This window comes from Hippopotamus amphibius, chromosome 15, assembly GCF_030028045.1.
Source record: "Hippopotamus amphibius kiboko isolate mHipAmp2 chromosome 15, mHipAmp2.hap2, whole genome shotgun sequence".
NCBI lineage: Eukaryota > Metazoa > Chordata > Mammalia > Artiodactyla > Hippopotamidae > Hippopotamus > Hippopotamus amphibius.
In genome coordinates this window covers 69,257,348-69,279,089 of record NC_080200.1, presented here as the reverse complement: position 1 = coordinate 69,279,089, position 21,742 = coordinate 69,257,348, and the positions used below count along the sequence as shown (strand labels likewise).

The window sequence follows — 21,742 nt, the reverse complement described above, 5'->3', positions numbered from 1 at the left end:
ACGGAAATGCCAGGGGCCCCGGGAGCACGCGGTGGCCGGTGGCAGGTCAGCAGGGCGCAGCTGCGGGGTCCCGGTCACTTCCCCCTGCACGAGACGCCCTCTGCCCCGGCCAGCGGGTCAGCCCTTCCAGCAGGTGGGCGAGGTCGGCCCTCACGGACTCTTTACGACGCACCTGTGGACTTGGGTCCATCATAAACACTTGGTCCCTCAGACACCGCGGCGGAGGCAGTGAACAGGCAACGGCCATAAACCCGACAGGCGCCCCGCGCCCACGCTCAGCCCATCTGGGCGGCATTAGCACCCACTTGGCCAAGGTACACGCGACATCCCGGAAGGAAGCCTTGGGAATTACCCAGTGTCATCAAAACGCCAACCAAGGGCCTTCGCAACGTCCCCGGGCACAGGGCTGGCAGCCCAGCCCCAGGTCACCCCCCGAGCCGCCCCCCTGTTCGTGCCCCGCAGGGCTCTGAAGGGCACAGCCTCGCGGACACAAGGCAGGGCAGGCCTGGACGATGGAGTCTCTGGGTGGGGGCACCTCACAGGGACGTGAGGCCGGGGTGGGCGCAGAGGCGGGGATCTGACCAAGGACACAGAGGGGCTCTGAGAGGCTATGGGGGGGGGCCCTCTGCTTTCATACAAGCCCCTCCTCCAACCTCCGGTCCCTCTTCCTGTGTCCCGACCACCTCACCCTACCCGCTCCAGACTCCTGACCCTGGACCCTCGACCCAGCCAGCTCTGTCTGCTGCATCCCTGGGGTCACTGCATGGAAGACAACCCCCAGACCAGCCTGCGGTCCCCCTCCCCCGTCCACTGCATCAGCATCACCTGGAACTAGTTTAAGATTCACTTTCCCCGGCCTGCTGAGCCACAGCCTTGGGTGGGGGGCATCTGTGTGGTTCACTGCCCCCCCCCACCCCCAACCAGGAGCTGAGGCTGAAACGTGCCCCTTGCCTCCGAGCCCCCGGCCTCCCCGGACAAGCTCTCTCTGGGGCCCCCCTGGTCACATCTCTCCACGACGTGAGGGCCACCTGTTCTCCCCAGGTCCTCCACACGGCCCCCCAAGCACAGTCCTTGACCTTGAACAGAGCCCCATGTGCACCCCCAGGGCAGGGAGGCCGCACGTACGAGGACCCTCCCCCCCCCCCGAGATCTCAGCCTCGGGGACTCAAGCTCCCCTCTGAAGAGCCCCCCGTTTCTGGGACGCCTTGTTCCCAGGCCTATCTCGCTCCTCTCTGGTTTCTGTGCCTAAGTCCAGCCAAGTGGACATGACAGCATGTGACCAAAGGAGCCCCACAGTGGCCAGGACGCAGGGCCAGGAGAGGGAGGATCCCTCGGACGACAGAGGGGGGTGGACAGACAGGGACCGCCTGCCTGAGCATGTCCACCTGCCCAGATCCTGCACACGGGGGCAGGAAGTGAGGACACACGCGCCGGGTGGAGGGACGGGGCTGGACGCAGACCCGTGTCCATGGCCCTCACTGCCCACTCCGCGGAGCGCTCCGGGACGATAAGCAGCGCGTGGTCCTCCGTAAAGAAGACGGGCAGAGGAGATCCGTGCCCGGGAGGGACTCTCTTGTCCCGGACCTCAGCACTTCCCTGTGCTTCCTCTCCTTAGTGTCCAGGGAGTTCGGCCGGAGCCGCAGGCGGGGTGGGTGCTGGGCTGCCACCCGCCCTCTCCCTCCACGCCCCCACCCCAACAGACCTATGTTTCTGTAATTACAGAATACGGTACCTATGAGTACGCGCTTTAATACAAACACCGAGAGCAAGGCTGTAAACGGTGACAACAAGCGGGGCTCACTGTCGCCCTCCCCCGGGGTGACGGGGCCGCGCGCTGAGCCGGGCACGGGCGAGGCCAGAGGCCAGGGCGCGGCCGGGCGGAGGCAGCCCCAGCCGGCGTTCCGGGCCCCGCGGCGCCGCAGGCGGGAACGTGGGAGCCAACCGCGGGGGGTGCTCCCGGGGGCGGACGGCCGGGCGGGGCGCTGGCTGCGCGCGTGGGCAGGGAGGGGCCCGCGCCCCCCGCCCCCCCAGCCGGCGCGCGGCCCCTGCGGCGAGGGGAGGGCAGCGCCCACGGCCCCCATTCCCGGCCGGGCGGGCGCGCAGCCGCGGGAGGACGGGCGCGGCGTCCCCGGGGTCTCGCGGGGAGGGCCCCGGCCTCGCCGTGCAGCCGCCGCCCCCGCCCCCCGGGGCTCCGGGGCGCACCGCCGGCTGCGGGCAGCGCTGCGCGTCAGTCCAAGATGGTCTTGAAGTCTGCGGGCAGGGCCGGGTCGGCCGCGGCCTCCAGGGCGGCCAGAGTGGCCCTCGGGAGCCGGCGGCACAGCCGGGCTCTGGCTGCGAGGGGGCGACTTGGGTCAGACCTCCCCCCGCCGCCGGCCCCGGGGAGACCCCGGAGCCCACCCCTCCCCGGGGGCCGCCGCCGGGCGCCCCTGTGCGCAGGCGCGCTTGGGGCGGGGGTCCCGGGCAGGGGGCCGGGGGCGGAGCAGTCAGGCGGCCGCCCGAGAGGACGCGGGCGGGGTGCCCAGCTCACGGGAGGCGGCGGGCGGGCAGACGAGGCTCGAGAGGCGGGCCCGGGACCCCGGCGCGCCCGCGCCCCGCCCCGCCCCCGCCCCTCCCCTCAGGCAGGGCCCCGCCCCGCGCGCTCCCGGACACGCCCCCGCCCCGCCCCTCAGGCAGGGCCCCGCCCCCGCCCCGCCTACCTGCGCGCAGCGCCCCCAGGAGCCGGCTGTAGGCGGCGCGGTGCCGCGCCAGCTTGAGCAGGAAGGCGTGCAGGCAGAGCCAGTGCGCGGCCTCGGAGGGAAACGGGCCGCCGGCGCCCTGGGCCCCCAGCGCCATCCCTGGGGACACGGGCAGAGGGTGAGGCCCCGCCGCGGCGCCCCCCCGGGGAGACGGGGCTCCCTCCACGCGCGGGGGCCTGCGGGCGGGCGCGGGGCGCGCAGGCGGCCTCGTCCTCTCAGGGGCCGCCCCGACGGGAGCACCCGGGGATCCGGGGCGCCGAGACGCTCCGCCAGCTTCCCCAGGAAACCCGCACAGAAACCACGGAGAGCGCAGGCTCTCAAACCCCGGACCTCGGGGACACGCGCGGCCTGCAGCTCAGGCGCCCGGAAACGCCCAGGAGCGGCCGCGGGGCGGACACGGGGGCTCCCTCGGGCGGGACCCTGGACGGGCGCAGCACGGAGCGTGCGGAGGGGACCCCGAGGCCCAGCACCGCCGGGCCGCCCGCGGGCACCTGCGTTCCTGGCAAGGAGGAGAGCGTAGCAGCGGGAGGCGGTGTCAGCGACGAGCCGCAGGAAAAACGAGGGGTTCCTGCCGACCGGCTGATGAAACGGGAGCTGCAGCACACACGCGTGGAACCTGGGGGACGGGGGCCCCGTCAGGGCACGCGGCCTCCCCGCGCTGCCCGGGGACCCCGGGGAACAAGCCCGGCTCTGCAGCCTCGGTCAGTGAAGGTCGGTCCGCCTCCCCCGGTGGCCGAGCACCGGACGACCCGCGATCGCCTGCCCGAGCGCTGGTTCTCGGGCAGGGGGCACGGAGCCAGCCGGGGTGGGGAACGTTCCGGAAGCGGGGCTGCGCTGACGGGGCACAGCCTTCCGGGGGCACCTGCGGGTCTGAGGCCGCGGACGCTCACGGGCACCGCCTGGTGCGCTGCTCTCCCACTCGGCCCCGCCCCGCAGCCCTGCTCCACCACCCCCACCTGCCACAGAGCCGGCCGGCACAGAGCCCCGGGCCGCAAGGCCTCCCGGCACTGCCTGGTGGCCGGAAGCAGCACAGCCAGAGCGCACGAGGGTGAAGGGGGAGGGCGGCCCCCCAGGATGAGAGCGGTCCCCCCCAGGGCGAGGGTGTCACTGCGGCACGAGGCTGTCCGCGTCCCCCTCGGGGCAGTCGCCCCGTGCACCCACCTGTAGGCCTGCAGCAGGAATATCTTGTAAACGTTTGTGAAAACCGTCTCTAGGCTGTTCACCTGGAATCACAAAGAAAAAGCAGCGTTGGTGGCACGGCTGGCGTTGGAGTTTCTGTCTTTTGTTTTGTCGCCCCATCAAATGCAGCAAGAAAAAGGACCGTCTTGATAAGAACCCACTGGTCTCTCCAGTGAAACCCGCCAGGCCCTCGCTGGGGACCCCGGCAGCTGCGGTGGAGTCAGACTTGCGGGAAGGACGAGGGGGAGACCCCAGCCTGCACGGACGGTGGCCTCGGCCCCGTGGCTCTAGAGCCGAGGCCACACCGGCCCCGAGCCTCACTGCCTCGGGGAGGGGCCCTGGGTGTGGGTGGTGGGGCAGCGGCTCGGCGGGGTGAGGGCCGGGGCCCTGGATACACACACACACACACACACACACACGCACGCACAAACACATGCACACGTACGCGCAGACACCACACTTGCACACACTCACAGGCCCGCCCTCGCCTACACACACATACACGTTGAGTGCACATGTACGTGATGTCTGATGTGCTTTCACACGCACACAAGCACCCACACCACACACAAGCCCCCAGGAGCGACGGAGCACACGGGCCGCCCGCACACCTGCAGGTCCAGGAAGAGCCCGTGGCACTTCAGCCGCAAGACCGCCAAGAGTTTGCGACGCATGTTCCTGCCGGCCTTGAAGCCCTGGTTGAAGGTGAGGCTCGCTCTGATCGAGGTTCGGGCGTAACTGCGAGACAGGGCGGAGTTCCAGGAAACACGCGTGTCCACCCCACACGCTGACCCACACACACGCCCAGCCCGTCAGCTGCACTGGGTCACGGCTTCGGGGAAGCCCGGCACGCCAGTGGACAGTTCACGACTGACCGGGGTGGCGGGTGCACGCAGGTGTGGGGGGGTGGCAGGAACAGCAGACGGATGTGCAGACCCGTGCACGGAAGGCGTCCACACCTGTGTCTTCCCACGGCGCACCCGGGAAGAGGCCCGGGTGCAGTCCTGAGGGCCCCAGCAGAACCGAGTCACCGGCCAGGACGGGTCACCCCCCCACCACGTGTGTCTCGAGTCCCCCTGCATCTGTGCAAAGCCTGCGGTTTGGCTGCATGCTCTCGGGCTCGGTGTGGCGGGGGGGTGGGCTGTTAGGGGCTGAACGGCATCCCCCAAGCTCACGGGGTTGAAGCCCTGAACCCCGTGGCCATCTGGGAACAAGGCCTTTACGATGGTGACTGAGACAAAATGAAGTGATAAAGGCGGGGCCCTGATCCAGTGGGACGGGTGGCCCAAAAAGAGACACTGAGAGGGTGACCGTGTGAGACCTCGGGGAGCAGACGCATCCACATGGCTGGGAGAGGCCCTGGGAGAAGCTGGCCTGCAACACCTGGGTCTCAGCTTCCAGCCTCCAGGACCCACAGGACAGAGACATCCGTGGTGTTTTTCGCAGCAGCCTGAGATGACCGGGTGAGGGACCCGCGAGATCGTGAACACAGCAGGACCCACGCGCGCAGCCCTGTCCCCGACGGGCCAGAGGTGACAAGTCCCGTGCCCAGTGAGTCCATGGACGGCGGTAAAGCCCGTGCCCTCCCCCTACAGGGACCCGTGCCCGGCAGGCCCCAGAACCTCTGGTTCAAATCCACACACTTCCCGGCGGCACACACTTTGCCCCTGAGTCTGCAGCATGATTTCCTTTTATCAAAAATCCCCAGATAACTGGCCCCCCAGAGAGTCCGTCTACTCACACCCACGCCTGGCCCGACCCCCGGGCCGCGGGCCCTGCCGTGGGAGCAGGACGCTGGAGCCGCGTGGTGGCTCACCTGGCGTGGTCGCAACGCACTTCCAGGGTGCGGGTGTCCAGCAGCAAGCCGCACCAGGGGAACAGGCAGTGCGCCGGCAGCTGCAGGGGGGCCGCGCCGCCCAGGGCGCCGTCCTCCACGGGGAAGTTCACCACCGTCTTCCGCAGGTTCGCCAGGCAGCCGTACTCGGGCACGCCGCGGACCAGGGTCCTGCAGCAGGGGGGCCGCGTCAGCCCCCAGGCGAAGGGGACGCCCCCCGGGGGTCTCGGAGGCACTGGTCAGTGTCACCTACCAGCCCGCAGAGGCAGGAGGGGAGAGAAGGGCTGAGGCCGCGGCCCCCCCAGGGAAGGCTGGACACAGCCCTGCTCTGGCCTCCAGGCTTCTGGGCGACCAGGTGGCAACAGTTAGAGGTGTGGCTGGCCCAGCAGGGGCCGAGGCAGGTGGCAGGGGAAGGGAGCACGGCAGCCCCAAGGACAAGCCCTGAAGGATGAGTGGACACGGGGATGACCCTCCAGGTAAGACGGGTGTGTGATTCAGCTGGGCACCTGGCTGGGACCCGGGAGAGGAGGGGCTCGGAGGGCGGGCAAAGGCCAAGGGATGCGTCCCCTCTGTGACGGCCAGCTGATGTGTCCACCTGGCGAGGCTGCGGTCCCCAGCGTGTGAACTCGAGTTGGTATAACTGGGGGTCCTGTAGATGCGGCTGACCCCCACGCCCAGCCGGCTTTAAAGGAGACCACGTCCCGCGGCGGGGCAGCTCACCCGCTGCGGAAGAGGGTGTCCTGACGGGGGGAGGCCCCCACGCTGCAGCCCCAGCCCCTGCCCTTCGGCCACCTGCCCGTGGATTTCGAACCTGCCCTGCCGGCCCCACCATCACGTGAGCCAAGTCCTGGCAGGAAGTCTCCTGGACGCGTGTCTGTCTGTGCCCCCTGGGGCATCTCCTGGTGGGACCTGACGGACACTCCCCAAGCCACCTCCCTGCCCAACGACCACAGAGCAGCGCCACCCCCAGAACGTTCCACGACGGAGGAGACGATCTCTGCACTGTTCCCTCTGGTGGCCACTGGACACGTGCGGCCACCAAGCTCTCCAACTGTAGCCGACGCCTGTGCGGACCTGGACGCAACACTGGATTTAACTTTCACAAGTTTACGTTTGCACCGTGTCCTGTGCTGGGAGCTGCCGAGGGGACGGAGCCCCAGAGCGTGACAGCAGACTCCACCTGCTCCGAGCCGGGGGTCCCCTGCGGGCAGACGTGGGGTACGTGGGTGCCGTCCAGGTGGGTTTCTCCAAAGACAGCCCAGGGACCAAAGTGACCAGAGCATCCAGCAGGGACACTTTGGGCTCAGTTTTGAACTTTCTTCTCCCTTGGAAAACCACACTTTGAAAGAAGCCTCCAGATTCCCGGGAAGGACAGAGCTCTGCGGCCGCAGCCCAAAGGCAAGGGTCCCAGGTGCCAGGTTTACTGTGGGCACCAGCCCCATGCGGTCCCCACACGTGGTAACACCTCCACGCGGCACGTCCGAATCCTCCACTCTTGGAAACGTTCTCCTTCGCGGGGGAAGGTGAGCTGCACAGGCCTTCTCTCCCGTCCTCCTTGGTGCGCAGGGCACAGCCTCGGTTCCATCCACCGCCAGGGCATCGCGGGCATGGAATCTCCAAGGACCCTCTGCTGACCTGGCCCCACCACCCCAGCCGCGCTCCCTCCAGGCGGCTCCTGCGTCCTGACGGCCATGCCTGCGACAGGAGGCGGCGACGGCATGCCGGGTTCTCAGAGCCGCGCGACTGCACCGCGGGACGCGCCCCAGAGATGCAGCGATGCATGGGGCGCACAGGTGTTCGCACATGAGTTGCACCCGCCGTACGCGGGCCGAGAAGCGCCCACAGAGACACACAGGGGCACCTTACCTGAGAAAGGCTTTGGCCTGTGTCAGGTGAGGGGTGACCAGCAGGAAGTCATCCACCAAGCGCAGGAGCACCCTGGACACGGAGAGACCCCGGGATGAGGGGCGACCCTCAACAGGCTGCTCTACGCCCACACGCCACATCCTCCCCCACGGGCCAACGCCGAGGACTTCAACGTCCGAGTTCACAGGGACGCGGATACAGTGACCTTCTGCAAAGAACCTGAACGAAGGCTTCGGTTCCTGTGGGATCCGGCTCAGCCGGGAGCGTCGAGCAGGGGCCCCGCGATCGGGCCGGGAGCACGCGAGCTCAGTGCTGGTCCGCCGGGAGGCCACGCCGGGAGCCACGTCACTCCCCGCTCGAGGCCTGCTGGCCACCTCCCGTGCGCCGTTACGAGAAGAAAGGGCGCAGCCCCGTCTACATCCAGGACCAGAAATACAAACCGGCCCCGGGCAAAGCAACAGCCGCGACGCGTGGGTCCGTACCCGTCCCGCTGGATGTCGGGGAGGAGCCTGCTCTCCATGTCTCCGTAGCAGAGGCTGCAGAGCAGCGTGGACAGGATGGAGCCCTGGGGGACCCCCTGGCACTGGACGTAGGACCTGGGGGCAGGACGTGCTTAGGAGGTGTGCTGGCCACGGTGGGCCTCTGCTTCCATCACAGACACACACGCAGACACGGAGCACAGACGCGCACATACACCACACCCCGGTGCCCCGGGGAGGAGGTGCTCACCCGCGTGGCCCTTCCCGTGGGGAGAGTTCCCTGCCCACCTGCTGCTGTTCACACGCACGCGCACACCTGCGCCGTCGTGAACGTGCGCCCTGCCAGGCGTCTGTGGTACTTTACGTTTTAATGTGATTATCTTCCAGTAGGTGTTGTGATTACTGAGAATACAGTAGTGACGAAGGTGTTCCCTTTCACCAGAAAGTTTCCCGAACCTGGTGCACGGCTCACGACCCCCGAGGAGGCCCCGCGGTCCAGGCTGACCTCTAATGGCTGCGGCCGAGAGCCGGAGGCCCCCAGGACCACACTCTCCTCGGACGCACGTGGGTCTCACACAGGCGCCCCCCAGGCAGGTTTGGTTCCACACACGTTAAAAAGATAACCTGCCCCCTCCAGAGCGCAAGGACTTCCCGTAACCGCGGAGCCTCCCTCTGCCACCCAGCCCAGCGGCGGACGGTGGGGACGTAGGGGCCGGGCTCACCTGCCCCCAATCCTGACGACGTGGTTGTGGACCAGGCGCAGGAAGAGCTCGAAGAGGCTGCTGCCGGCCTCGTTCAGGGAGCAGCTCTGCAGAGGCAGGCGCGGTCAGCTGGGGGTCCGGCCAGACGGCACGCGGTGGCGCCTCCAGACCCAAAGGAAGGCGTCCGGGGTCCGGGAGCCTCACGTGGTGGCACAGTCGCCCCGACACTGTTGTGCACAAAGCTCGGGGCGGCGAGGCCCGACCCACCACCGGCGAACGCGGCTTGGGGGCGCGCAGCTCACACAAGGAGACGGGTCCCCGTGACCGGCCAGTTCGAGTCAGGTCTATGGAGCAAACCCTTTTGTCCTCCGAGAGGAAGGGGACTCGCCTCTTTGTGGCCTCGAGACCAAAACTGAGAGCGGAGGGTGCCTGAGGCCCCCCAGAGAGAAAACACGTGGCCAAAGGCGGGAGCAGGTCCCTGCCGGCCCCGGGGTGTCCACAGCTGCCCCCGATCCGTGTTGAGTGGCACCCACACTGACCTGCTCGATGACCACGGCGTCCCTCAGCGAGCCCGCCGCCTGCAGGTGCTCCACAAACTGTCGCATGTAAGCCTGGAGGTCCGTGAAGGTGGACACCTGCCGGCCAGGAGGACGGCGTGAGGCGGGTGGACGACACTCCCCCGCAGCCCCGACCGCACGCTCAGGACGGGCGCGCAGCCCGGGAGGCCGCCCGGCAGTGTCCGTGCTGGCCCTCCCATGGTCACTACGACTGGGGGTGAAACGCAGAGCAGGGCCGCCTGGGGGTGCTGGGGAGGCAGGACACAGGCCGGGTCCCAGCCCTGGGGCGCATCCCACCTTCGCCCCGACTCCTCCCCGAGGCCTGCGTCCACTGTGGGAGGTGGAGCCCGAGCAGAACGTGGGGCCTCCGAGGCTGAAGCTGTTGGGGTTCGGGGCCATTAAGCAGCTGGGACTGAGGGACAGTGCCGGGGAGGGGCCGCAGAGAAAGGACCCTCAGCGTCCGGTGCCCCGGGAGCCACACCCGGCTGAGCCGTGTGGTCGCAGCGGCCACGTGGGCTGGGGGCCCCTCCGAGGGGAACACACCAGGCAAGGGAGAAGTGAGGGAGGCCAGACGCCACACCGTCTAGAACGGACCCTTGCGGGACTGAGTCACGGCTCCACCAACTGTCAGGAAAGGATCATCCCCTCTGGAGGAAAACTTGCAAACCTGTGCGTTAAAGCGCCTGTTTGCAAAGTCTAGAACCTCATGGAAAGATTCTGAAGCTATAGAACAGCCCCGTGCGACCAAAAACACCCACAAAACAGCAGAAACAGACGTGACAGAAACCTGCCTGCAGGTGAGGTGGCATCCAGTTTCTGGAATTTTAAAAGCAGTCAAGATAACACTGCTCATCAAACAAAGAAAAAGACAGAGGATTGAACCAGGCACCTGGAATCTGAGAGTAAGTTCACATCTAAAACTGAAAGACAGGCCGGGCTTAAGAATTTGATAAATGGGTCTAAAATCAGAGACAGAAAAGAGCAGGTGAGTGAACCAGAAGACAGGTCTGTGCACATTAGATCCGCGCAGAGACGGAATACGTTACAACAGCAGCACAAAAATTAATTCAAAATGGACTCTGGTCTGGACACGGCAGTTCCAATGACAAATCTGCTAACGGAGCACAGAGGTCAGGCCGCCCGCAGGCAGCCCGGCTGCCCAAGCACCTCACGGTTTCTGGGACTTCCCTGACGGTCAGGTGGTTAAGATTCCACGCTTCCACCACAAGGGGCGTAGGTTCCATCCCTGGTCCAAGAACTAAGATCCCACGTGCAGTGCCGGGCGGCCAAAAATTAAAAAAAAAAAAAAAGCACAATAGGGTTTCAGCCCCAAATAACGGATAAACTAGTTCCATTAAATCAGAAAATGTAGGTAAGGAGGCGTCTGGCAGCCCACGGACTTGTCCCCAGGACGTGGGACGGTCCCCTAAGATGGACGACGGAGGAGACAGCCGGGCACCACACGGGGGACGGCAGGGCGCCCACGAGGGGACCCAGCCACACGGCTGAGGTGCCAGAACCCAGTCTCCCCAGACCAGGCCCTACGGACAGGACGGGGGGGCCCCAGGGAGCGGCCGAGCCGCAGGCCACAGCCTGAGCCTCCGGTGCCGCAGGCCCGGGCCCCCTGCAGCGGCCCCAGGACCGCACCTTGCACAGCCTTGCAGGACCCGCTCGGGCCACATCTCCTAAAACTACACGAGCCTGGAACCGCCCACGGGAACGAGGGCTTTGTCCCCCAAGCGGCACATCACGGGGATGCTGGCAGCGGCCTCGTTCACCTCCAGACAGGAGCCAGCAAGCCTGCCGGAGGGAAGGCGGGGCCTCACTGCCCAGCAGGACCCCAGACACCAGCGGGAACCGGAAGGGAAGGGAGGGTTTCCCCGCGTTCACATCACAGACTTAGAGACAGGTGCGCACGCAGCAGCTGCGTCGGGGGTAGGAGCGCGAGCGGGTCGCCGCCGCGGGCCCCCGGGGGCGGGAGGGAGCCCGAGGGCCCTGCTCTTCTGGACCGTGAGGTGGGCGTGGCTTCGTCTCTGTCCACAAACACAAGATCCCTGCGCCGCACACTCAGGACTTGCAAACCACGCTCTCCCGCGCCTCGTCCTAGGGCCTTCTCACGCGCCTTCCCGAAAACTTCTGGGGGGTTCCGCCCCCCTGCACCCTCAGGCGGGGGGATGCCGAGAGCCCTCCTGAGGAGCGCTAGGAGACCCTCCCCCGGTGGCCAGGGGCACAACCAAACACCCTTGTCCTCTCGGGCAGCCCTCCCACCCTCGCCCGCTGTGTCCCCGGTGAGGCGCCCTCTGGCCCCTGCCGTCCCACGGAGCACACGTGGCCGCGGGAACACCACGGAAACACACGCGTGGCTCCGCTTCCACCAGGGTCCCTCCTCTCTGCACAGCCCGGTGTGCCGTCGGGGCCCCGGGCTGTGCATGGGCAGCAGGAGGGGGAGGCCGCCGCAGAGCTCCCCCCCACGGCGCGCACGCTTCCCGCAGGGCGCGCCCCCAGCACCCACGGGGCTCACGTGTGTCTTGAAGGACTTGCGCACGTGTCCGCGGGCAGCCCTCCGGACCACGGCGTACTGGCGCACGCAGTATGAGTTCTCGTGGGGCCGGATCACGTTGGCGACCACCTCCACCAGCCGGTCCTGGGGGAGGGCGTCGTAAGCCCCCGCCACGTCCACCTACGCGGGAACCGAGGAGCCTGAGGACGCGCTCACCTCCGCCCTGACCTCCCAGGTTCTGCCGGTTCTGACCTGCCGCCAGCAAACCCTGGGGTGAACCGGACACCCCCCGCCACTGTCCCGTGCCTGCCACACGCACCGCCCCCCACGGGGCTCTCCCCGAGACACCCACACCCCCGGACTCTGTGCGCCCCCCGGGCGGTCTGTGCCCCTCCCTCCGAGCGGCAGGCTGGTGACCAGGAGGCCCCCGCGGCATGACCAGGCACTAGGGCACCGGGCGCTGCGGTCTGAGCAAGTGCTTCCTTCCCTGAAGGGGACGCCTGAGGGCAGGAGCCCCGTGGAGCTGGGATGCAGTCACGTGGTGACGCCAGAGGGGAAGCCACAAAAGCCTCTGCCCCTGGGAGCTGGACACCCCCAGAGGCACACGGGGTCCCCCGCCCTCCCACTCGCAGGAGAATCTGTGGGACACGGACACGGCTCGACCCAGGGGTGACTCCTTCCGGCAAACACGGGCTGCAGAAGGCGGTCGCTCCCCACGCCGGCCGAGGGTGACGCGCGGGTCCCCTGCGGGGCCGGTTCCCCGGGTGGGGGTGGGAGTCAGGCGCCCACCTTGACGAAGTAGAGCGGGGGCGCCGGGCCCCGGGCGCGCAGGGGCAGCACGAAGGCCCGCCAGGCCCTGTGAATGTCGTCCAAGCCCAGCACGGAGGCGCCCAGGAGGCCAGGGCGCTGCACGCGCTCATAGTTCAGCACGGCGAACAGCGTCTTGACCTGGGAGGTGAGATGCTGGGCCTGCAGGCCCGCCCGGGACAGGCCGGGTCACCAGAGGGGCCCCAGACAGAGGGGACGCGGGGTCAGACGGCCCCCAGGGCCGAGGGAGGTCCCCCACGTTGCCGCCTGCTCTGCCCCACCTGCCCGCCCAGCCTCCCTCAGACCCCAGAAGGGCCAGGTGGCCCACCCGCCCGCGCCCACCCCAGACCCCAGGGTCTCCCCAGGGATGCTCCTGGGGTCAGGGACACCACGTATGGAAAAAATGCAACCCGCTACCCCCGGGGGACCCCAGCCCCACTGGGCGAGCAGTTTGTCTTTGCTCGTGGATGAACCCCCATCAAAAACAACAGCTTCTCTTTCGAATGGTGGAATCACCCCACATCTCCCCCAAATGCCACAGGGAGGCGCGTGCAAGGGGTGAGAGCTGCTGGTGACGCAGAGGCGCCGTGGGGGGAGCAGTCATGGGGATGAGGTCCCACAGGGTCCTCGGGACCCCAGCAGGGGGGTGACAGCCATCACACGGTCCCCCTGCCCCCTGCCCCCGCAGAACACACCGTCCCCGCGCCCAGGGATTCCAGGAGCCAGGGACACGGAGGGTTCCCGAAGGCCGGCCAGCACCTCGCAGGACTGGGCTTCCTGGGAGGCCCCGCTCTGGACCCGGAGCCCTGGCCCGTCCACGGCGCCCCGCCGTCCCACGGCCTCAGCGTGGCCACCGGCCCCGCCGGGGCTCTGACTACACCCACAGGGCCCGGGGTTCAAATGCGCTTTGCCCCAGACACGACAGAAGCGGTGACCTTCTTGTCTCCGCGTGACGTCCTGGCTCCCACGACGTAGCCCATGTTCGCGATGGGCCGCAGCCCGCCGGGCTTGGGGACGAAGCGGAGCTTGGACGTCAGCAGGGGCGGCCTGGCCTCCTGGTGTCGCCGGACCTCCGCTTCCGACAGTTCTCGAAGCCGCACGCGATCCAAGTGTTGTCTGAAACAGAGGCGCCCGTGGGAAGCCAGGGCGGGTAAGCCTGGCAGACACCAGCGCCCGTGAAGTCGGCAGAGCCCATGCCAGCACCCGGGACGCGCGGTGCGGCCCGGCGCCGGCTGGAGGCCCCTGCTCGGCGGGGCCAGGACACCCGGTTCCCGGTGGACAAAGACCCCGCGTCCCTCCACGTGGAATGCGCAGGGGGTGCTCGGTGTAGACCCCCCGCCCCGCCCCGAGGAATGGCACCGTCTCCCCGTGTGGCTCCCTGTCACCTGTGATCTTCGGCCTCTACCCCAAAACCACCCACAGGAAGGGCCGCGTGCCCCCTGCCTCCGAGCCGCTGGGGTGAGGACGCCCCCCGGGCTGCTGGGCCCAGGAGTGAAGGGTGGTCCCACGCACAGCCCGTCACGGGGCTGGACACCCACCAGGCAGGGGACGGGCCCCACAGCATAGCCTAACGGCCCCTTTGGGTCACAGGCCATGACACACTTAAACAGAGCGCCTTCACGCAGACCCACGACGAGGGCCTGCAGAGCTCCCCCAGACCCAGGAGGACACAGGCCCCAGCACCCGCGCGCAGGGACGCCGGCCTGGCTCCCCCCACAGACATCCCGACGCAGGCCACGCTCTGGCCCAGGTGCGCAGCCGAGTCGTCTGGCACTGGGCGCCTCGGCCAGGCCCGGCCCATGTCTTTCAGGCTGTCACACCGCCCCGGCCGGGTCCCCACCCACCTGACATCTGCCCAGTCCTTCAGAGTGGGCACAAGACAGTCGGAGAACACCTGAGGCAGACGTCAGGGCCGCCCCGCGGCCACTCAGCCCCGGAACGCCTGTTCACACCACACCTCTGCCCGCTGCGCGGCGCCGAACAGGAGGGGCTGCATCCCGGGACACAGGCCTCTCTGCTCCGCGCGGCTCAAACAGCCCTGGGCCCGCGTGCCAGGGAGAAGCAGGCAGCCCGCCCGTGCTGTCTCCATCCAGACAGACGCCTTCCAGACTCCGCAGACCACCCAGCTCAAGCCCCTGGCTTTCCGGTAAGCATGGGGCTTCCGGAGTCCATGCCAGGGCGGGGCCCAGGCAGGAAGAGGCCCGGCCCGACGGCCGTACCTGACGCCGATGTGCTGCAGCTGGCTCCAGATGCGCTTCCGGAAGAAGAGGAGCCGGTTCTTCTGGAACGTGGTCTCCGTGACATAGAAGAAGGCCCTGAGCAGCTCCACCACGTACACACCCATCAGCCAGCACAGGAACCTGCCCAGGACAGCCTCGCGCAGACGGTGCTCGGCGGCCGGGATGCAGCGAGCCCCTGGGAGGAGAGAGGCCGGCGCTCGCCCCGCACGCTGTCCGCCACGGCCGCCGCGGGCCTGGATGGCTGCCCACGCGCCGCAGCTCGGAGTCTCGGGCAGAGGAGAACGCCGGCATCTTGGCAACGACGCCTCCCCGATTACGTGTTAAAGTGATGACACGGGATCACCAGGCTTCGACTAAAAACGCTTTTAGACTAGCTTCACCTTTTCTTTTTCACTTTCTTGCTGTGGCTACTGGAAAACCTTAAATGACGTACGCAGCTCACGTTACATTCGTACTGGGCAGCAACGACGTGAAGCCTCATCATTTGTCCCGTTTCCACGCGGCCGGAGGAGGTGGAGACTGCTCTACACGGGGACGCGCTCGGGGCCGGTCTGCACACTTCCAGCATCGCCCCTGGGCTGCGAGAGCCAGAACTGCCTGGGGTTTTCCAGGCTGACCTTGACAGGCGAGCAGAGGCGGCCGCACGCTGAGGGATGCCCGACGGGGCAGGCTCCGGACACGGCCGCGGGCCGAGACGGGCCCCTGGGGTCCTCTGCGCTTTATTCGGTGCACCTGGAAGCACCTCAAGCAGAGGTGCAGCTGTCCCCAGGCTGCCACAGGGGCCTCAGCACAGACAGAGCTGGGGCTCTACCACCCGCAACCGGCATGAAGGAAACCCAGAGGACGAGAAAGGGGCCCCGGGGGCAGGTCTGGGGCCGGAGAACAGTGAGCGAGCAGAGGAGCAGCGAGGCTGGAACTACATCACACTGACGTAGGAACCGTCACGACAGCGTCTCCCTCGGGACACATCTGGGCTCGTGGAGGAGACGGCTCCAGTGGGATCTGATCCTGACACGCGAGGCCCTCACACGGCTCACAGGTAACCCCCCCAAGCGGGGCAGCGGAGACACAAAGCCAGCCCCAGAGGCACGACCAACGCCTGCACACGCGTGTGCACACGTGAGGAAACGCACCTCGGAAACGAGAAACAAGGACACGGAAAGGCGGACAAATTGGGAGGATGAAAAGGTACCCAGACGCGCCTACCCGCACAGAAAGATGGAAATAAATCACGCCGGGTAAGCGGCAACGACTGTCAGCCGAGACTGAAAATAAACACAAGACGTCAGCTCCGTGTCGTGGATGAGACTCCTAACCTACGAACCCCCACAGGGCACCAACAGGCTGAAGATAAAAACTAAATAACGTAAATGACGCAATCGGAAAATACTAACCAACGGGGAGGCAGGTGAAGAGACTTCACGGTAAAAAGAGCCATTAGACTTCCGAGGAAGAGGAAGACGTGCCTGCAGCTACCACCACCCACTATGCAGACGTCAGGACGGGAAGGAAAGGACACACCCGCCCCCGGGGCTGCACCCTCAGCATCGCAGCGTCTGGAAGGACACACGTCTTGAACGGCACCTGATGTGGTGACCACACCACCCTGGCCAGCGAACACACGGGAACCATCAGTGCAAACGCCACACACAGGTCCAAGCCAGTCTCCCCGGGCTCCAGGCCACCGCGGTCCTACGGACCCATACATGGCTGAGGCGGAGCCATCAACAGCAAAAGGCCACACGGGGGACACCCCTGGTGGCCCAGCAGGCACGACTCCGCGCTCCCAACGCAGGGGGCCTGGCTTCCACCCCTGCTCGGGAACTACATCCCCCACACACGCCGCAGCTAAGAGTGCGCATTTTAGACCCCACGTGCCACAATGAAGACCCCGCGCAGCCAAGATAAATAAATAAATATTAAAGATAAAAACAAAAACAGTCACACATTTGAAAATAAAAAATAAACGTCCAAATAACTCCAAGATCACAGGAGAAGTCACGGGAGAAACAGGAAACACTGACAAGCGGCTGATACAGACACGGGGCGGCTGTCACGGGGCTGGGGGGGAGGCAGGAAGGGGCGGCGGGGGCCCGAGGAGGGGGGAGGTGGGGAGATCCCGAGAGGCCACAGCCGCGCTGAGACGCCGCAGCCACCCCTCGGGTCCACAGGGCTCAGCGGGGCGGGGGTCCCGCTCCCCCCGCAGCTCGGGAAAAGCGACTGCGTTCGGACGTCGGACAGGAGGGGGCGACCGGAGGCTGAGGCGGCGAGCGGGGACCCTTCTGGTGACGTCTCCAGGAACACGCGGCCCCATACGTGCACAGCCCGGTGGCCCGGCTCCAGGATGGGGGATCAGGGAGCTGACAGGTGTCAGAGGGCAGAGTGGCGGGCCGGACAGTGGCCAAGCCTGGCTCGACAGAGGCAGGGGAGCCTGGAGCTGCGGACGGAGCGCCTGGCTGGCGCGGAGGAAGGGGCGTTCCGGCAGGGGAGGGGGAGAGAGGTGACCTCGGAGAGCCGAGGTTCAGAGCAGCATTCATTCAGCAGCGCACAGGAGGCGTGGCTCAGGCCACGGAAAGGAGCAAATGGCCAGGCGCACAGCTCGGGTGAGCAAGGTGCGTGAGGTCCAGGGGCTGGGGCGCCGTCGCCTGGGAAAACACCACCTCCTCCGTGCCTGCGGCTCGAGGGGCACGGGGACCCCGTCTGAAACCAGGGTGAGAGCACAGACGTCGCAGCCTCGTTCCACAAGCGGGCTGGGCCCACCGGCACAAGGGGTCAGGTGAGGGCCTGGCCCACGGAGCCCGCCTCCCGGAGGCCCATCCACGGCGTCCCACGCGCAGGGTGCTGCCGGGCGGGGGTGCAAGGCACGCCAGACGCCAGGGCTCTGGGGGTCTGCCGCACCCCGGGCAGCGCGGCGCTATCCCCTCCAGCGTTTATTTGTTAAGAGCGTAGCTCTCACGCTACGTCAGCTTTTCCCACAATTAAAAAAAACCTCTTTTTAAACCAAGCTGCTGGAAGGTCACCCTGACTGTCCGCATCCCCTGACCCGCGGTCTCGCGGGAGCCGGAGGGGGCGTGCCCCCGCCCCGATCACAGACGTGACCTTTGGGGCCCCGCCCCCAGGGGACGGCCACGTGCATGGTGGGGGGGGCTCACCGGGCTCTCGCAGAGGCCTTCCTTCTAGAAGCTGCGATCATCTGGGGGGGGGCTCAAACACAGGGGGAGCGGGGCGGGGGCGGGCCCTCTCACTCCCGGCTCCGCCCTCACAAGGGGGTGCTGAGGAGGCAGGGCTAATGGTGGCTGGGCCAGAGGAACCCCAACATCAAACCCAGAAAACCAGGGGGCGGGGGGCACCGCAGGCCCCGCTTCGCAGAAAGTCCCGCTGCTCCTCTCTCCCCTGGTGACCCTGGGGCCGCGTTCAAGGACACGGTCTCGTCACGCCTCCCTGGCCCCGGCCCAGCGGACGCGCAGTTAGAGTGGCATCTGGACCTGCGTGCGGGCGGACCAGACCCAGCCGCGAACCCAGGAGCCTTGCCTCCCGACCCCCGAGAACGGGGCTCTCGGCCCAGCCCCCCTTTCTGTCAGCGGGGCACCACGTCACGGCAACAAGCCTTGAAGGCAAAAAGGGATAAGGAGCGACCGCAGGCCCGCTCACAGGCCCTGCGGGTACCCCCGTCTGTCGGCGCAGCCCTCGCCCCGGCGTCGCACCCGCTCTCCCCCCTCCCAGCCCCCAGGTCCTGCCTGAGTCCACGAAGGTCGGCAGCGTTACGCAGACTGGACGCAGAGGGGTCGGAAGCAGACAACTGGATGGAGCGCCCCGACAGCCCCCTGCCCCCCGGGGAGGCACGGCGAAGGCCCCGCCGCCCTCGAGGCCCAGGCCCGGCCGCTCACCTGAGCTCCCGCGCAGCCAGGCACAGTCCTGCACCTTCATCTTCCAGGTCAGCTCCTGCGGCGAGAGCTTGCCGTGCTTGCCCAGGGACAGCAGCTTCTTCACCGTCCTCAGGAAGCGGCGCTCGTTGTGCCGGGAGCCCCAGAGGCCGGCGGGCACCAGCCGGCGCAGGCAGGCCCGCAGGAGGCCGTACACCTGCCAGGCGCTGCTGTGCTGCCGCAGCAGCTGGAGCAGGCGCCGCGAGCCCGCGTCCGCCTCGGGCGGCGCTGCCGGGCCCTCGGGGCTGCCCTGCCCGCGCGGCGCGGCCGGGGAGACGCGGGCCCGCAGCGGGCAGTGCGCCCGGAGCAGCGCGCCGTAGGGGCACCGCGCGTGGTTCTCGAGCAGCTCGCGGAACAGGGGCCTCATCCGCCAGTAGCGCGCGGGCAGGCGGCGCGCCCCGCGGCGGGCCCCCGGCGGCCGGGCCTTGGAGCCCAGAAAGATGGTCTCCACGAGCCTCCGGGCCCCCGCCAGGCTGGCGGGCAGGGAGCAGAGCAGGAAGGAGCGGCGCAGCCGCTCTCTGCTGCCCGAGCCGTAGAGGAACTGCTTGGTCTCGGCGCAAGGCCGGGGCCCGGGCGCCTGCCCTTCGGGACCCCGCTCGGGACCCAGGCCGCGCCTGCGCCTCTTGGCTGGAGGCGGACGTGCCCCCGCGCTGCCTGGACGCCGCCTCGCGCCCTGCGCCGGCCGCTCCCGGGGTGCCCCGGCCTCCGCGTGGCCGCCGTCCCAGGCCCGGCGCGGGAGCGCGAGGCCGGGGCGTGTGCCGGCCGCGCCGGCCGGGCAGAGGTCATAGAGAGGCGGCCCGCACACCTGGTAGGCGCAGCTGGGGGGGACCAGCAGGTAGAGCGCGCAGCGCGCCAGCAGGTGGGTGAGCACGTCGTCGCCCAGGCGGCGCAGCAGCAGCCCCCAGGCGCCGCTGCCGCGCAGCGTGTCCGTCACCGTGTTGGGCAGGTAGCGGCGCACGCTGGTCGTGAAGGCCACGGGCGGCCCGCCGCGGGCCCCGTCCAGCAGCGCGAAGCCGAAGGCCAGCACGTTCCTGGCGCCGCGCTCGCAGAGCCTCTGCACCACCCTGGCCACCAGCTCTTTCAGGCAGGACACCTGCGGGCGAGGGCTCCTAAGTGGCCGGGGGCGCAGGCGCGGCCTCCCCCACCCCCCCACCCCCACCCCCGCGCCCGCGGGCCCGGCCGGCGTCCCCGGGGGCAGCCCACCTGGCGGAAGGACGGGGCGGCGGGGGGCGGCTGCGCATCCCAGGGCACGCACACCAGGCACTGAGCCACCAGCGCGCGGAAGGCCGCCGGGTCCCCGCGCCGCACGAGCCGCCGGCCCTCGGGCCCCAGGCGCCGCACGAAGGCGGCCAGCGGCAGCACCAGCCGGTAGCGGTCCCGCAGCAGGGCGCGCACCGCCCGGCACCTGGGCGCGCGCGGCATCGCCAGAGCAAGAGGGGTCCTCGCGGAGGAAGGGGCGGGGCCGGGAGGAGGAAGGGGCGGGCCTCCGGGAGCCCGCAGCCCCGCCCTTTGCTCGACCTCCGGGCCGCGGGTGTGGCCCCGGAGGTGTCGGCGCCCAGGTACCCGGAGGATCCGGTCCACCGCGCCGCTGCTCCCGGGCGGTCTCCCCAGCAATGCGCCGCGACCCCGCCCCTCCCAGGGCGCAGGGGAGGCGCGGGGGTCGCACAGCGGAGGGGCTGTGTGGTACCGAGGGAGGGGACCATAACGTGGGGTCCCTAGGGGACCTGCTGCACTCTGCATCCGCGGGGAGCCGGTCCTTCTGGTGTGTGACTTCCTCCCGTGGGCCGTGGCCGGACAGTGAGGGATGCCCTGGGGTCCAGCAGGGGCTCATGGCAGCGAACGTGTAAAGATGTGCAAAGAGGAGAGTGGACCACCACCCCTGCCCCGCTGGCCTGGGGAGACCCAGGGCGCAGCCCCATCCTGGACCGGCTCGCGGCGGGGCTCCCGGAGCTCTTCCCCAGCTCCGGCGGCGGGCAGTGGTCGGCGGGTAGTGGTCGGCGGGCAGTGGTCGGCGGGCAGTGGTCAGCCGGCAGCAGTAGCACTTCCCCCGCTGGCTTGGTCTCCCTGACCCCAAGCTGTAGTTTCTCTTTGTGAGTTCTTCTGCGGTCCCCACCAGAAACGAGAATCCTCAGGTCAGTTCCCTATTAATCACCCACCCCATGGGTTGGGCGAAGGAAGGGGAGAAGCGGGCCACAGGCTCCCAGGGGCACCACCTGCAGGCTCCTGGCACCTGCGCATGGCCTCCCTCTGTGCCCAGAGCTGCTGTGCCCTCCACAAGCACCAGGAGGAAGGGGAGACTGGATGGGTCAAGGGCCCGCCCACGGATGCGCCGCCCCAGGGAGAGCAGGAGCCCCCCCCACCTTCCAGCGCAGCGCAGAGACCCTCCCGGGCCCAGGGGCACGGCCCTGACAACGGCTGGTCACGTGAACAAGAGGACTCAGAGAAGCCACCCCAGTGACATTCCACCCAAACCCAGACGCTGCGGGATGTTCACATTTGAGTCGTAAGAAACGGGACGCTTCTGGGTCTTGGGAGGCTGGTGGGGCCCCTGCACCTGAGTGCGGCCCACGCGGAACCGCTGAACAAACGCTCACCTTTCGCAGCGTTCAGAAACTTGCTCAAAAATCGCTTGTCTCCGTGGCCGTAGCATCTGAATAGGCCTCCGCCGTCCGACTGTCGGCGGTGGTGTCTCACGTTGGTCCCACGTGCTCAGCTCTGCCCGGCCCGGAGCGCTCGGGACGAAGGGTGGCTTTCCTGGACGTCCGTGGCGTGAGCACGGGAGCTCGCTGAGGCTCGCTCATTTCTGCCAGTAGGGGCTTGGGGCGGCTTTGGGAAATTCGTTCTTTTCCAACAACTAGGAACAGGAGGAACCAGCCTGGAAAACAATTTTTTTGAAGCAGCAGCAGCATAAGCAGTGTGAC

The 21,742-nt window shown here is 68.2% G+C and overlaps 1 protein-coding gene across 8 annotated transcripts; it reads right to left on the bottom strand.

Annotated features, from left to right (window-relative positions):
- Positions 1 to 2,120: 2,120 nt before the first annotated feature.
- TERT (telomerase reverse transcriptase) lies at positions 2,121 to 20,273 on the bottom strand. 8 transcript variants are annotated; one of them, XM_057709977.1, is made up of 16 exons: positions 20,025 to 20,273; positions 18,786 to 19,914; positions 14,878 to 15,073; positions 13,594 to 13,774; positions 12,641 to 12,820; positions 11,873 to 12,031; positions 9,334 to 9,429; positions 8,816 to 8,901; positions 8,097 to 8,210; positions 7,615 to 7,686; positions 5,731 to 5,919; positions 4,526 to 4,652; positions 3,897 to 3,958; positions 3,227 to 3,351; positions 2,697 to 2,834; positions 2,121 to 2,331 (listed from the first exon to the last, which is right to left on the bottom strand). In XM_057709977.1, the coding sequence occupies exons 1-16, from the start codon at positions 20,241 to 20,243 to the stop codon at positions 2,228 to 2,230; spliced, it is 3,177 nt and encodes a 1,058-aa protein (XP_057565960.1). In that variant the 5' UTR covers positions 20,244 to 20,273; the 3' UTR covers positions 2,121 to 2,227. The 8 variants fall into 8 exon arrangements, 7 of the variants coding, with proteins under 7 accessions (XP_057565960.1, XP_057565963.1, XP_057565961.1 ...); XM_057709980.1 differs by lacking the exon at positions 8,097 to 8,210; XM_057709978.1 differs by lacking the exons at positions 11,873 to 12,031; positions 12,641 to 12,820; positions 13,594 to 13,774; positions 14,878 to 15,073 and having other exon boundaries at positions 7,834 to 8,210; positions 8,816 to 9,429.
- Positions 20,274 to 21,742: the final 1,469 nt, after the last annotated feature.